At 34.3% G+C, this 17,351-nt stretch overlaps 1 protein-coding gene across 1 annotated transcript in view; it reads left to right on the top strand.

Annotated features, from left to right (window-relative positions):
* hmcn2 (hemicentin 2) overlaps positions 1-17,351 on the top strand; it is a 94,950-nt gene that overhangs the window by 25,260 nt on the left and 52,339 nt on the right. The window contains 10 exon segments of the mRNA XM_051117996.1: positions 893-1,165; positions 3,496-3,637; positions 3,949-4,076; positions 6,252-6,365; positions 6,720-6,878; positions 9,210-9,404; positions 13,168-13,263; positions 13,348-13,475; positions 13,557-13,701; positions 16,340-16,452. Of these exon segments, the coding sequence (XP_050973953.1) occupies positions 893-1,165; positions 3,496-3,637; positions 3,949-4,076; positions 6,252-6,365; positions 6,720-6,878; positions 9,210-9,404; positions 13,168-13,263; positions 13,348-13,475; positions 13,557-13,701; positions 16,340-16,452 (1,493 nt within the window).

Here is a 17,351-nt window from a genome sequence, read left to right as displayed (position 1 = left end):
ATTATTATTATTATTATTATTATTTTCAATATTTACATTTTTATTTCAGATAGATGCTGTTCTTCTAGACTTTCTTTTCAACAAAGAAACTTGGGAAAATTCAACTCAGCTGTTTTCAACATAATAATAATAAAATAATGTTTTTTTACATATATTTAATGTATTAATGTAAAACAAATAAATACATAAATGCATATTAAATATTCAATTTTTAGTATAAAATAACATTAGATGTACATGATTAATAAATAAATATATAATTGTGTTAAACTTTCTATATAAAGTTATTAGTATAAAATAATTAACGAAATAATACATATTAAATATAAAATGATATACTATAAATATTGCATGCATAGGATTTATTAAATGTTAAGTAAATATAAAATATAAAGTTATTAATATACAATAAATAAATGTAACATTAAATAAGTAAAATTTAAAATTTTTATTATAAAATATATTAACTATATGTTAAAAAAATGTTTTTTTTGTTTTGTTTTTTTGGCTAGGTTAATGTGAAATTCAGTTAATGTAAAAATACTCTTTCTCACAGCTGTTTCTTGCTGGTTCAGCTAATATGTTCTGCATGCTGCCTTCTGTCATTGCGGAGAATAGTTCAACATGGAACATTTCAAGTATAAATGCCTCTTGAGCGTCGTGAACTGCGCACACAGTGTGCAGAGGGTCATGTGAAAATATAAACAAGACTTCAGCTTGCTAAAGAGGGTGTAATCTCCAGAATTAAAGGAAGCTTTAATTGAGAAAAGCTTTTTGCAATGGAATTGTAAGTCACAGCCAAAACTCTCACAACATTAAACTGAGAGATTTGTTGCCTGACATATTTGAATGGCCTTTCTAAAGCTTTTCTTCATAATTTCTCTTAATGCAGAGCCTCCTCCTGTTCTGCATCCTCCTGTGAATGTGACGTCGTTCCCGGGTACAGTGGCTGTGCTGTCCTGTCAGGTTCAAGGCTTTGTGCGGCACAATCTGACCTGGTATCGAGCTGGCACCGCTTTATCGTACCGCTCAGGAAGGGTGAAAGTATTGGCCAATTCCTCTTTGGAGATCAGCTGGATTCGCAGTCAGGACGCCGGACCCTACCAGTGCAGAGCCACAAACGCCCATGGAGAGAGTCAGGCTGTCGTATGGCTGGTGGTCCTAGGTATTCTGTAGCACCTGGTCAAACACTCAGCTCCCAGGGCCTCACGAGTCCTACCGTCATGTGTTTTCCATTTAAACCCTTTAAACCGCAGCACGAGCTCTACACAGCCAGCAAGATTGAGCCATGCATGTTTCAAATAAGGGAGATTAATGTGATCTTAGATTGGCGGTTTCTATTGGACACAAATCGATGAAGTGTATCTCACTGTGAGCAACTTTCAACATGTGCAGTTAGACTTCCACCATTATACCATTATAGTGTGTGGTGTTTTCATTATCCATTTCGCCAAGCCTGCAGACTCATAGACTTTGTGCCAAATAATAGTAGGAATATTTCACTAATATTATTTACTCACGCTCATGACATTCCAAACGTGTGTGCTGTTATTTTTGCTGTTCAACACATCTATCTATCTATCTATCTATCTATCTATCTATCTATCTATCTGTCGTCCATCCATCCATCCATCCATCCAAATTGTCCATCCATTCATCCATCATTGTCTCCCTTTCCATCCATTCATCCTTCCATCCATCCATTGTTGTCTCTCTGTCTGTCTGTCCATCCATCCATAGTCATCTCTATCTATCTATCTATCTATCTATCTATCGTCCATCCATCCAAATCGTCTGTCCATCCATCCATGCATTGTTGTCTCTTTATCTGTCGTCCATCCATCCATCCATCCATTGTTGTCTCTCCATCTGTCTGTACATCCATCCATAGTCATCTCTATCTATCTATCTATCTATCTATCTATCTATCTATCTATCTATCTATCTATCGTCCATCCATCCAAATCGTCTGTCCATCCATCCATGCATTGTTGTCTCTCCATCTGTCTGTACATCCATCCATAGTCATCTCTATCTATCTATCTATCTATCTATCTATCTATCTATCTATCTATCTATCTATCTATCTATCTATCTATCGTCCATCCATCCAAATCGTCTGTCCATCCATCCATGCATTGTTGTCTCTCCATCTGTCTGTACATCCATCCATAGTCATCTCTATATATCTATCTGTCTATCTATCTATCTATCTATCGTCCATCCATCCAAATCGTCTGTCCATCCATCCATGCATTGTTGTCTCTCCATCTGTCTGTACATCCATCCATAGTCATCTCTATCTATCTATCTATCTATCTATATATCTATCTACCTACCGGTGGTGCAAGGACCCTATTGGAATTGCTCAGATTCTTCTTCTTCTCCAAAATGAATCAGATTTTTGAGGGCCTAAACATGCCCGAAAACTCATGAAACTTTGCAAACACGCCAAAATTTACAAAATTTACAAAACTGCAAGTTTTGTGCCGTTTTTTAGGCATCGTATTTAAACAAACTCCTCCTAGAAATTGGGTCAGTATAATCTAAAGTTCTTTGTGATGTTAATTTGCGAAGATCTTGAGTTTTCATTGTCCATGGCGGCCTGACAAACTTCAGTGTTTCACCATGAAAAAGTTGAAGTTGTTATAATTCAGGCATACGATGTCTGATCTGCCCTAAACTTTATGTGTTTGATAAGACTTCTGACCTGAAGAGATCAACATGCCCATATTCACTTATAGCCATAGCGCCACCTGCTGGCAACAGGAAGTGGCATGTTTTAAACTCTAACAAACTCCTCATAAAGATTTAATGACATCAGTTTTATATTCGGTCAGTCTAAACTTCATATCTGGCCTGAAGACAATTACGTGCCAATATCCAGTTATAGTCATAGTGTCACCACCTGGTAGCAGAAAGTTTGATACATATAAATGACTTTGACATATTCCTTCTGTATTTCCACTTTAAATGCATATTGCCCACCGTTTTCTGTTATCATAAAGCTACCGGGTGGTGGTGATCTCGGATGCGAGGGCCCTTTTTAACGTTGCTTGCGTTCTATCTACCATTGTATTGTTCTTTTGTTCTTTAGATCTGTCATTTATTCTATTGTTCTAACATTCTGTCACTTTTTTGTGGTTCTGTCATTTAACTCTCTCTCTGTCCATCAAGAAAGCAATTCAATTCTAGTTCAATTCTGAATTTGACAGAATGCATTCTGTTTGCAATTCTTCATTCTGACAAATTCAGGATTTAAATGTTGAATTTTTAAGGCACCTCAGTTCAAAACCCGAATGATACATAATCCTACTATGAAATGTTATAGTATGAAAAATATCTATGCAAATATTTTTAACATTCTTCCTTATGTTCCATGGGAAAAAAATAACTGCATATGGGTTTGGAACAACATGAGAGTGGGTTCATTTTTGGATAAACTGTCCCTGTAAGTATAGGATGATTCACAGTTTATTTCTGTTTCCTTTTCAGAGGCCCCATCTGTGGTTGTCTCCCCTCAGACACAAAGCTTCTCTCTGGGTGCAGAGGTCCGCATCTCCTGTTCGGCATCTGGTTCCCCTCCTCCAAAGGTTTTTTGGAGCCATGGCAACATCCTTCTGTCCAACCACCATCGGTAGTCAACCAGCTCCCCCTCCCATCTCTCACTATACATCTACACACATAATTTGAGCTGGTTATTTTTATCTACTCTTCTAAAATGGATCATTTATAGTTCATTTCTGTTTGAATAAACTGTCTGCAAACCATTAATAGTCTGAGATTTGCTCAAGACATCAGAATAAATCTGACATCGATGCTGTGATCATTTAGAAGTCAGGTTGATGGAAAGAAAACACTGTTTGGTTTGAAAAGCACTCAAAACAACTGTCTCTGTAGTATAATCATTACATCAGCAGTCTTAGAATTATATAACCCTGCTTTCAGAATGAGCATCTCTGAGTCTGGCATGCTGACGATCAGAGGAGCTGTCCCTGAGGATGCTGGGAACTATACGTGTCTGGCCACCAACGAGGCTGGCACTGCCTCTCAGTCTGTTACCGTCAGTTATGCAGGTGGGCAAATGCTTGTGCATAGTAAACCAGTCTTCTGTCATGAATATATAACTGACAATAACTTTTATAGTGACATGACAGCATGCATAAAAAATAAATGAGATTCCAGGTGCTGGCAGACCTATCAAATACAAAATAACGAAACGTTATATAGTTTCTTTTAAACTTTTTGGCACTCAAATATTTCTGTGGAATATTGCCAAGCCTCAGAATGTCATAAATGACATATTAAACTGATTTTTTTAATGTTTTTGAAAGAAGTCACCAAGGCTGTTTTTTATTTGAGCAAAGTACAGTAAAAACAGAAATATTATTACATTTTGAAAAAAAGACTGTATTTTAATATATTCTAGGATTAAGTGTGTTTCTGTGATGATAACTCTGAATTTTAAAGTAAAAACAGTTATATTGTGATTGCAATTTCAAATAACTGTTTTTATTTCAGTATAATGCAATTTATTCCTTTGATAAAAAAGCTGAATTTTAAGCAGCCATTACTCCATTACTTAAAGGAGAAGTCCACTTCCAGAACAAAGATTTACAGATAATATACTCACCCCATTGTCATCCAAGATGTTCATGTCTTTTTCTCTTCAGTTGTAAAGAAATTATGTTTTTGAGGAAAACATTTCAGGATTTCTCTCCATATAGTGGACTTCTGTGGCGCTCGCGAGTTTAAACTTTGACCGATTGTTTCAATATACAAGACCCTAGGGCTCCTTGAAGCTGCATTTAAACTGCATTGTGGAAGTTCAAACTCATGGGCACCATTGAAGTCCACTATATGGAGAGAAATCCTGAAATGTTTTCCTCAAAAAACATAATTTCTTATCAACTGAAGAAAGAAAGACATGAACATCAGTGAATGTTTGTTCTGGAAGTGAACTGCTCTTTTAAGTGTCACATGATCCTTCAGAATACGATCGATTTGCTGCTCAAGATTGATTCATTTTATGCATCCTTGATGAATAAAAATATTAATTAATATCAATTTTGATTTAAAGTAGGGCCCAATGAAATCCCAAATTATTTTCCCAATGTTTTTTTTTTTTTTTTCCCCCTAAATTCTGCCCCCCACCCCATTTTATTTTGCCTGGATTCTGGTTTTTTTTTTTTGTTTGTTTTTGTTTTAATTTTTCTAGACTCTGTTTAAATAGTTAAATTAAAAAATCATGAAAATTACATACTTTAACAGTAATTTACTAAAAGTTTAACAAAAAATACATTTTAATGCCCCTATAAAATGTTTTTTTTTTCTTTCAAATTCAGTTTGATTTCGACCAAATTCTGTGTTTTCCATTAATTTTATGGATTCCATTTTAATACTTTCATTTCATTTTAATAATTAAAATAATCTCTAATTAATACAGTTTTCTGGTAGATACATTCTGGTGAATATTTTCTTCTGGTAAATAAGCTATTCATTAAAAATAATGTTTTAAAAACAGTTTTATTAGTAGTAGTACTATAGTCCATTAACCATGGTTTTACAAGTAAAACCAAAAAACATGGTTACTATAGTTAAACCATGGTAACCACAAATTAACCATGGTCTTGCTACACTAACCATAGTTTAACCATGGTATTTGTAGTAAAACTATGGCTATACAAATGGTAATCAATGTTCCAAAAAACCCTAGTTCCTACACTTTTACTACAATAAAACTATGGTTAATTTTCGTAAGGGTGATTTAAATGTACTAAACTACTTTTGATTTATTCACCCAAAATCTGACAAATTCCATGACATTCTGCATTATACAGTAAATTCCATTTTATGACTGGATTCCATGATTCCTCCTGCATTTTCCACATCATGGAAATCATAGGGCTCTATTAAAGTCTTTTTTTAAAACTCATTATTTTATTCCTGTAATATTATTTGGCAATTTTTAACAAAATGAGACTAAAAATAAAATGATTGGACATCACAATGCAATGAGGTCATGTGGCAACAATATAGAATACTACTACTACTTACAATATTTATCAAAGAGTAACGCCTATTGTTTCATTTACTATTTTGATGAAGTAGTAGTAGGCAGTGTACAGTGCACACTGTGCACTTTCAGTTAGTAAGCTGTTATTTAATTCTAAATATAATCAAAGACACATGTTTACATGATATTTAACAAATGCTAGTTTTAATATCTTTCTCTCTTGTTGTTTTCTCAGAGCCTCCGAGCATCTCTGTGGCACAGCAGGTGGTGATGGTCATTGCTGGTGAAGATGCCAGTCTCGAATGTCAGGCTTCTGGCACTCCTCCTCCATTAGTAAAATGGCAAAAAGGTAAATACTGTCCTTACGCACAAGACACCTCACCTCTTTTTACACTTTCTTATATGTCTTTTGGTCATATTTATGTTGAAATTATTCTCTGACAAAACTGAGATATAATTTTAGTCGACAAAAATAACAATAATGTGCAGAAGTGTGTCAAACAGACCAAACTTTAACCAAAACAAATGTATAAAAGATTTATCAGCATCATCAAAATACAACATATGTTATTATTTCCTCATGCTGTAGAGGCTGTTATTAATTTTCTGCGCTTTAGAAACTGTTAGGATATTGCATTACTTGTAGTGGGTTGTTACAGCAACTGTGTATGTTTTCTTTGATTCTTGCACCATCCGTCTTCAGGGGATCTGGATCTGGGAACAGTTCCATTTGCGGAGCAGGATGTCCATCGTGGAACGCTGCGGATCCGCGGGGTTCAGGATCTGGATTCTGGAGACTATACTTGTGTGGCTTCGAACATTGCCGGGTCCGCCTCTGCTGTGGTCGTGCTACAGGTGGGAGGTGAGAACAAGACCTCAGCTGCATCACAAGCTGACACAATATAAATATTACTGTGCATTTTATACGGACCAGTTTCATTTTATGTGGGCTTTTATTTATTGAGCTCACTGTCGCAGTATTTCTATTGCTTTTCCAAAACATTGAAGCATATGTAGTTTATAGCATAAATCAAAAACCTTGGACAAAACGATCTGATTTTAAGCAGAACACACCCATAAGCCCGTGAGCTTCCAAAACCGCAAGTGGAAATGTTCTCCCGCTTTGTTGCAGAGTGTGAAATTTGGAGAGCAAAATTTGGTTTTAATATGATATTTGGAAACATGTCCTTAACGGGACTTTTAACAGCTCCTGACAGGATACTCAGACTCCCAGTAGCTCATGGCCAGTTTACGAGCGTGCTTGAACGATCCGGAGCCGGATCATAATGTTACATGCGTTAAAAGTAAAATGTGTCATTTATGTGCCACTAGCATCACTATGTGTAACTGCAAAAATAATAATTGTTATAAATTACGAATGAATAATGTTCTAGTTCCCAGAATGCTTCCACTTCCTGCCATTGCTCAATCAAACAGGTGTTTATGCCCCCAAACACACATCATTGTTTGAGACAATGTTGATCTAGTCATAATGCATGAATAAACTAAGAAATGTGTTTACTTTTTGGAAGAATCAGCCTGCAAATGTCTTTCTTTTAGTCATCTGTTTCTGCATATTAAAGTTGGGATAGGAGAGAATATTTTAATATTATAAAAATGACACACTTTAAGTCATAATTACTATCCTACATATAATGTGTGTGGGGAAAATATGTTGGAAATAAATTTGTACGGTGGAAAATAGGTTGTAAAGCTTATTATTTCCATCTACATATTTTCTACTGTTCTCAGATGATTTCACACTTTTCAGTGCCAAAGACTGAAATATTATGATATATTTGTGAGTTGCCCCACTTCAAAAAAATAAAGACCAGTTTATACGGTGTGTAAAAAACACTAAGCATGATGTTATTGGCTTTAAATTATTTAAATATTGTTTGTACTAAAGTCAAAACTAATTATTTAAATGGAAATGTTTTTTTTAATTATTATTTTTATTTTTTTCTATTTTATTTTCACTTATTAACAGACAAAAACACAGTAATATAATACAAATAATTAAACCAAAATAATAATAAAATCCAATAACAAAACCAGCAATAATAATGAAAAAATCCTCAACCTATCATGATCCTCTTGACACAACTATTTATCCATCTTAATCGTTTTTTTATATGTATACATGTATGTATGTATGTATTTGTTTATTTATTTATGTTACCATACATTTTCTTCACTTTTTGCAAAGAGTTAGATAGAAAAACACAAATAAAAGCAATTATTAAAAATATTTAAATTGTAAAGAATGAGAGCTAAAGATTTATTTATTTATTTAAACTACCAGTCAAAAGTTGGTAGGGTGAAAGATTTTTAATGTTTTTTTAAAAACGTCTCTTCTGCTCACCAAGCCTGCATTTATTTGATCTAAGGTACAGCAAAAAGCAGTAAAATTCTGAAATATTTTTACTGTTTAAAATAACTGTTTTCTATTTGAATATATTTTAATTTTAAATTTATTCCTGTGATCAAAGCTACATTTTCAGCATCATTACTCCAGTCTTCAGTGTCACATGATCTTTCAGAAATCATTCTAATATTCTGATTTGCTGTTCATTTTTTTTCATTTTCAGGATTCTTTGATTAATAGAAAGAATAATAAGCTTTTGTAACATTATATACTATACCATTCAAAAGCTTGGAGTCAGTACTTTTTATTCTTTTTTTGGGAAAGAAATTATAGAAATGAATATTTTTATTTAGCAAGGATGCTTTAAATTGATCAGAAGTGATGGTAAAGACATTTATAATGTTACAAAAGTTTTCTATTTCAGATAAATGCTGTTCTTCTGAACTTTCTATTTATCAAAGAAACCTGAAAAAAAAGTCTACTCAGCTATTTTAAACATAATAATGATCAGAATATTAGAATGATTTCTGAGGGATCATGTGACTGGAGTAATGATGCAAAAAATTCAGCTTTGAAATCACAGGAATAAATTAGATTTTAAAATACTTTCATATAGATAGCAGTTATTTTAAATAGTAAAAAAAATTCTAACTTTTACTGTTTCTGCTGTACTTTGGCTCAAATAAAAGCAGGCTTGGTGAGCAGAAGAGACTTCCTTAAAAAAACATTAAAAATCTTACTGTTCAAAAACTTTTGACTGGTAGTGTGTGTTACAATGCATTTTGTTAATTTTTTGCAAATAAAGCGTTTTTGTGTTTGTTGCAGCTGCTCCTACATTCTCAGAGTCTCCCGCGGACATAACAGCCAGCGTGGGCGATAACATTACACTCCCGTGCGTTGCCCGTGGTTTCCCCACACCTTCTCTGACATGGAGACGCCAGGACGGACGTCCCATTTTTGGCAAGTCATCTGGCCACGTCGGCACCTCTCAACTGCCTACTGGTGCCCTTCAGATCCAGAGTGAGTTTCTATATCTATCTTTGAATAGATGTTTAGGGAGGTCGTCTGCTATCACAATCCCTCCCAGATACTAACATGAGGATCTAACGGACATGGTCTAACCACAGGAGGATAGTGAAGATGTTATTTTAGGTGCTGACATACAGGGGAGGTGGGTTCGAAACCAACTGCTGCGATAGAGGAAATAGAAGCAGTACAGCTGAGAGCTTCCTCTCTCAGAGAGTGGGCAGAGAGAAGATCTCCTCACCCCAGGCCTGTTCAAGGGTTGGGTGGGGTAAAAAGTCAAACCGCAGACCTCTTGAGCCAACACTGAAGCTTCTGGCAGGACGAGGAGCTGCATATAGACAAAGTAGAGCTCTAAATGTTTATAGGCTATAATGTTTTTATTGGACAGCCTCTATAGTATTAGCATTGAGTCTGCTGTTGGCTAACCTGGTTACTAAAAGCATTTTGAGAAAATGGGACCATTCCTACATTTCCATTAAGAGTGTGTGTAAATTCAATAATTTTTCAAATATTCAATTCAGTTTATTCAAATGCATTTGCATTTGTCTCTTAATGTTCTCCAGAGCTGCATTTGTGAAATTTGCTTGTACATTTAGACTGCATACTTGCACACAAATGTATTGCGCACTTGCGACATTGGTTTATACTTTTTAAAAAAACAGCTACTAATGTGATTGCAAATGACTATATGAATTTCACATGTGCAAACTGTTGCACAACATTCATAACAACAGCTTCATTGTTTTAAATGGGATGAACAGTTGCATATAAAGTACTGAGTGCGTAATGCTCTCGCAAGAATGAATAACCTCTAATGAAGTCAGAACTGTCATCACAATGGAATTAATAGCTTTGGTTGTAAATACAAGAAAATCAGCATTGCTATAAATTCTCTTTGTCTTCCAATAGTGGCAACAGCGCCAAGAACCAAATGAGTTTTCAAGAAATTAAAAAATTTTAATGGTTAATTATATTTCTAACAAACATGCAGATGTGTGTCGTTAAAAAGCGTTTATCATAAAATATGGATTTTAGATCCAAGAGGTCATCTGTAGTATTCATTTTTATCAAACCATGAGGTAAAGAACTGTGGAGAAACAGGTTCGTGAATTAGGAATGCACTAATATAAAAATTTTGTCCAAAAGCATTAGGTCATAATTATTTTCAGGTTATGACAGATGCTAAAGTTTACATTTAAGTGTTAGTGTCAGTGAGTTATTAAATGTAATAGTAATTTAATAACACTGTGACACGTAATCTTTAGAAAGTCTCAAATTGAATAGTTTAGTTAAAGACTTTAGTTTTTATTTTATAATAAAATTAAGAATGAGTACGTTGTATAGTTTTTTTTGTATTGTTATTGTTTCTTTAATGTTAGATGATGACTAAGGTAATCTAAATGGAAAAAAGGAAAAATGTATTAATAATTAAACATTTCAGAATTATGTAATATTAAAAAATTTAAAAATGAAAAAATTTGAATAAAATGTAATCAAATATTTTTATTATAAATTCTACAAAATAATTCAAATTCATTAATTTATTTTATTATTTAATTATTATTCATTTATTTATTACTGTTAATACTGCTATATACACAATACGCTGCCGTTAAAATTTTGGGATTGGTAACACTTGCAATATTTTTTAAAGAAGTCTCTTATGCTCATCAAGGCTGCATTTATTTGTTTAAAAATACAGAAAAACATTAATATTGTAAAATCTTATTACAATCTAAAATAATGGTTTCTATTTTAATATACTTTAAAATATAATTTATTCCTCTGATGCAAAGCTGAATTTGAGCTGTTACTCCAGTTTTAAGTGTCACGTGATCCTTCAGAAATCACTCTAATATGCTGATTTATTATTAGAATTGTGTGCTGCCAAATATTTTTTTGCAACCTGTGATATTTTTTTCAGGATTCTTTGATTAATGAAAAGTTTAAAAGAACTGCAAAATATAAATCTTTTCTAACAATAGAAGTCTTTGCTATCATATCAAGTGCTATCATATTTTTTTATCAATTTAAAGGAGAAGTCCACTTCCAGAACAACAATTTACAGATAATGTACTCATCCCCTTGTCATCCAAGATGTTCATGTCTTTCTTTCTTCAGTCGTAAAGGTTTTTTGAGGAAAACATTTCTGGATTTTTCTCCATATAATGGACTTCTATGGTGTCCCGAGTTTGAACTTCCAAAAAATAGTTTAAATGCGGCTTCAAACGATCCCAAATCCAGCTGAGGAAGAAGGGTCTTATCTAGCAAAACGATTGGTTATTTTCATATAAATGTACTTTTAATGTACTTTTTAATGTCAAACGCTCATTTTGTCTTGTTCTCTGTGAACTCTGTGTATTCTGGCTCATGACAGTTAGGACATGTTGAAAAAGTCCAAACGTATTTTCTCCCTCAACTTCAAAATCGTCCTATATTGCTGTTTTACCTTTTTTGTTAAGGGTGTTTGATCTTCTTTGCATGTTCACTTTGCAAAGACTGTGTCAGACCTTCTGCAGTGATGTAGGATGATTTTGAAATGATTTTTGAAGTTAAGGGAGAAAATACGTTTCAGAAAAAAGTTTTTCGACATACCCTAACTGTCTTGAACCATATTACACAGAGTTCAGGGAGAGAAAGACAAGACGAGCGTTTGAGATTAAAAAGTATTTAAATTGTATTTTTTAATGAAAATAACTGATCGTTTCACTAGATAAGACCCTTCTTCCTCGGCTGGGATCATTTACAACTGCCGCATTTAACCTGCATTTTGGAAGTTCAAACTCAGGGTACCATATCAGTCCTTTATACAGTGAAAAATCCTGAAATGTTTCACAATTTCTTTATGACTGAAGAAAGAAAGACATGAACATCTTGGATGACAGGGGAGTGAGTACATGATCTGTAAATTTTTGTTCTGGAAGTGGACTTCTCCTTCAACATATCCTTGGTGAATAAAAGTATTAATTTCTTTCAAAAAAAAAAAAGGAATAAAAATGTACTGACACCATACTTTTGAACGGTAAAGAATCCTGAAAAAAGTATCACAGGTTTCAAATAAAAAAGTATTAAGCAGCACAACTGTTTCCAACACTGATAATTCTAGTAATAAATCAGCATATTAGAATGATTTCTGAAGGATCATGTGACATTTAAGACTGGAGTAATGATGCTGAAAATTCAGCTTCGCATCACATGAATAAATTAGTTTTTTGAAAAAACATTGTTTTACATCGTAATATTTCACAATATTAGGGGGGGGGGGGGGTTGTATTTTTGATCAAATGAACGCAGCCTTGATGAGAATAAGAAACTTCTTTAAAAAACATTAAAAATCGTACTGATCCCAAACTTTTGAACGGCAGTGTATATCGTGCATTTCTGCTATAAATGAGCAACTTTTTTACTATATGACATCTAAATAAACAGACATGAGAACAGTCTTGTAGCTTATTATTTGTGTGTATTGTTAAACTAGTCACATTCCTGGCTGAATGTTCTGTATGTCGTTTTTTATCCTGACTTTGATAGAAGCTCAAGATGACACTTTATTAATAAAGTAAAGCGGTTACCAAAAACAAAAAATCACACAAACACATCCATATGTGAACTAATTAGCGACCACACATCTCTTTCACATTATTAACATTAAACTATAATTAAGTGTAATGGTTTGTTAATGACTAAAGTATGAAATGACATGTTTGTAAGATCCATTACAAAGGAGTTCTAATCAGTGTTCTTCCGTTCCCTCCAGGCGTTTGGGTTGATGATGAAGGTGTTTATGTTTGTGAGGCCAAAAACCAGTTCGGATCCATCAAAGCTCTAGCCAGAGTCACTGTTACTGGCTTAGGTATGAAAATGTATTGTTCTCCACACCAGTATCACAAATATTATCACCATAAGCTGTCACTGTAATTATCTGTCCTGCTTGCAGAACCACCATTATTAGTTCAAGGTGCCCCAGCTGTCACCGTGATGATCGCACAGCCTTTGAACCTTCCCTGTATGTTATTAGATGGCATTCCTCTTCCCGAGAGAGTCTGGACGCACAATGGAAAACAAGTGAGTGGCGAGAGAGACACTTATTATGTTGAAATTCAGGGAAAATGTGAAAATTTTGTTCACACTTATGCTTGTCTATAGGTGCGTGTTGGTGGAAGAGTGTTTCTAAGGAGTGATGGCAGTCTGCATGTAGATAGAGCTGGAGCTGATGATGCTGGGACATACGTGTGCACTGCTATCAATGTAGCAGGATCGGCCAATATTACCATCACAGTGGAGATTCATGGTTAGTATAAAAGAAAAAAGGTTCAGTTTTTACTGTCTAGATTTAGCAGCATGATGATAACAAGACTGTAATGAGGAGATAATGGAGAAAGAAGGATGACAGCTTTATGCAGCTTTAATCAAAATCAGAATCAAAAAGAGCTTCATTGCCAAGTGTGTTTGCACAGACAAGGAATTCGTCTTCCTTCGCTTCGATTCCAGTACAGAAAATACAGGCATAGTGCAGACAAACATATAATTTAATGTAATAAAAACACTAATAATAAAGACAATAGACAATAAATTATAAATAACAAAATAGTAATGAAATGTAGAGAAAAAGAAAATGTCAGTAGACAGAATTGTGAATGTGCTTGTGAATTAACCAGTACATCGGTTTCAAACAATCCCTCATAATTCATAGTTTAGCCATTTAGTAGTTAGTAGGGCTGCCCTCGACTAAAGATTTTCCTGGTCGACTAGTAGTCGTTTATTTTAAGGATTAGTCGACTATTAGTCTCATGTTTAATAAACCATATAAATCATAATAAAGAGCATTTAATTGCCTACATAGCCTAATAGGCGTTCAAGCATACGCAAAAAAAAGTTTGCCAGAGCGCACTGGCAGATATAATAATTATGAAGGTGTCTGGGAAAAACAGCAAGGAGACTGCATTAACATTTTAATAATTTATTAATGAACTAGCCCTTTCTTTGTTTTTGGCTTAAAAGATGAAGTCCGCGACACTGACTCGTCATCTCCGCAGTAGTGGATGCACCTGCATGAGAATATTTGTTTTCTATTTTGCTCTCTATAGATAGACTATAATTTTCATGTCTGTAAGGCAAGTATACACAGAGTTTCAAAGTTTTTTGCGCAAAGTAAGTGCGCTACTACAGCTTCCACACTCCGCACAGACATGTGAATACCATACATTTTTCAAGGTTAACATCAGATTGAGCTGCCATGTAAAGTTGCTACTACTTACATATTTCAGATGAAAAGCCGTATTTGAGGTCGATGAAAGATAGGAGAGCATTTAGATGTCCTGCCCAATGTACTATACTACCACATAGACCAGCCATTAATGATCCGTCCGTCACAGACTGCTTTGCTTCGGCACTTCCTGTGGATTTTTTTTTTCTGCGACTAAGCGACTAATTAAAATTTGGTTGACCAAACCTATTCTTGTCGACTAAAGGTTAGTTACGTTTTATAACAGGGAACCATTGATGACAATAAGTAAAATGGTTCTCCTGTTGCATGTGTCAGAAATGTGTCTCTAACACATAATCTTTAAGAACACTGAAGCTACAGAATTCGTACGTCACACATGAAAAATACAAATATAAAAACATAGTTAAAAATTAATACTATTAAAATAATAATAAAGATGTTAATCAGACAGACACTGATATAAAGTGAAAAGAAAATTAATTAAACATATGTAAATAGAAAGAAAGAAAGAAAAATCTATAAATTAATAAAAATGCAAATGATGGCTCACCCAACTTATACATACGAGTAATCAGTAAAATCATCAAATTTTATTAGTATGTTGGTCAGTTTTATGATAAACGATGTCTATAATTAATCTACATATCTCAATAAATTTACTTGAGAATTAAAAATATGTTAGATATAACTTTATGAACTAGATAAAACTTGTTTTCAAAGAGAATTTTTTTTTTTCAATTTTTTTTATGTAAATACAAAAAATATGTATATTGAGGTTTATGATTAAACTATATCATATATTGTCTGAAAACAAATTATTTGTAATATTTTTTTAAATATCCAAAAATACTCATCAGTTAAATGTTTTTTTTGCTTTTCAAGTACTCATATCTTGAAAATTCACCCAAAAATTTTAATTCTGTCATTAATTACTCACACTCATGTTGTTCCAAACTTGTAAGAACTTCATTCAACTTCATTCACCTCCGGAAACAAATGAAGATATTTTTGATGAAATCTGAGAGCTTTCTGACTCTACGTAGGCGGCAAGGTAGTAAGTACATCAATAAAATAGTCCATGTGACATCAGTTGTTCAACTGTAATGTTTTGAAGCTACGAAAATACTTTTTGTGTGCAATGAAAACTAAAATCACGACTTTATTAAACAATTTCTTCTGTTCCGTGTCAGTATTCAATGCGTGTTCATGACAGTACCATTATAAAATTAAGATTGAACCACTGATGTCACATGGACTTTTTTAACAATATTTTTCCTACCTTTCTGGGCCTTGGACATGGTAGTTGCGTTGCTGTCAATGCAGGGACAGAAAGCTCTCAGATTTAATAAAAAATATCTTAATTTGTGTTCTGAAGGTGAATGAAGGTCTTAAGGGTTTGGAACGACATAAAGGTAATTAATGGCAAGATTTTCATTTTTGAGTGAACTATCCCTTTAAATGTGTTATTATTATTAGTGGAAAACAAAAGAAACAATGTGTTTAAAGTAATTTTGCAGCGCATTCAGCATTACAGTAATCCACCTGGTCCTTAATGAAGCTAAAATAGATGCTAATATTAGAGTTTCACATTTAGAAGCGATAAGCTGGATTCCTTGTGAAGTATCTTTGGCGTGAAGTTCTAATTGTGAACCGCTGGTTGTTAAGGCCTCATGAACAGCTGCTATTCTGACCTACTTTGCAGCCCCTCCTGATATCAAGGCTGGTCCCTTGCACTACACAGCCAACGAGGGCACACCCATCTCTCTGTCCTGTGAAGCAAGTGGGGTCCCCAAACCCACCATCGTCTGGTCCAAGGTACATCAACCTGAATAGCTTACTGTGGTCTTTCTATTTCAGTAATGTTGCTTCTGGCTGTGCCACCATCCCAGCAGTGACAGATAGTGACTGATCACACCTTGCTAAACAGTTAGCTGGAATAATTTAGCATAATGGAAGCAGGAGAAGTGCTGATGCAGCTCATTTGTCTTTGATGCATGGCTTTTCCAATCGCCTTTCAAATGAAAGTAGGCTCACGTCCGCCTGCCCCTGTCATGGTAGGTTAAGTTTTCCACCGCTGTTTCACAACACGATAGATTGGGGGTGTATTGTCCACACTATCCACTCGAGGCATGTAAATTGCTATTCTGGTCACATGAAAGAAGGTCTGTTAAAGCCATCTTGTTTCAGAGCAAAAAGGGGCTGGGGGATATGCATGAGGAATGCCTGATTCCTGGTAACATGAGAAGCTGCTTCAGAGGTTTCGGACAGGATGTGCATTCCAATGGTGCATTCAAGTCATGTCGGAAGGATTGTTTTTATGACTTGAACGTCACCACAACGTCCTAATTGTGATTGGAAAACTCTGGGTTTTCTTTTAGCCCTGAGTTTCTGAGATGGGGACATGTCAGTGAGACATGTATTGGATGCAGTGTCTGTTGTAATAGTAAATTTATTCATTCCATCTTTTGACACTGAGGACAACTGAGGGACTCATATGCAATTATTACAGAAGGTTCAAACACTCAACAATGCTCCAGAAGGAAACACAATGCATTAAGAGTCAGGGGTGTAAACTTTTGAACAGAATGAAGATGTGTATATTTTTCTTATTTTGCCTAAATGTAATAGTTTTTTTTATTTAGTACCGTGCTTCAGGAGCTACAGAAGATACTGACATGATTCCCAGAGACAAAATAAGTTACATTTACCTTGAT

Source organism: Labeo rohita, chromosome 8, assembly GCF_022985175.1.
Source record: "Labeo rohita strain BAU-BD-2019 chromosome 8, IGBB_LRoh.1.0, whole genome shotgun sequence".
NCBI classification, from domain to species: Eukaryota; Metazoa; Chordata; class Actinopteri; order Cypriniformes; family Cyprinidae; genus Labeo; species Labeo rohita.
This window is presented reverse-complemented; position numbering and strand designations above follow the sequence as displayed.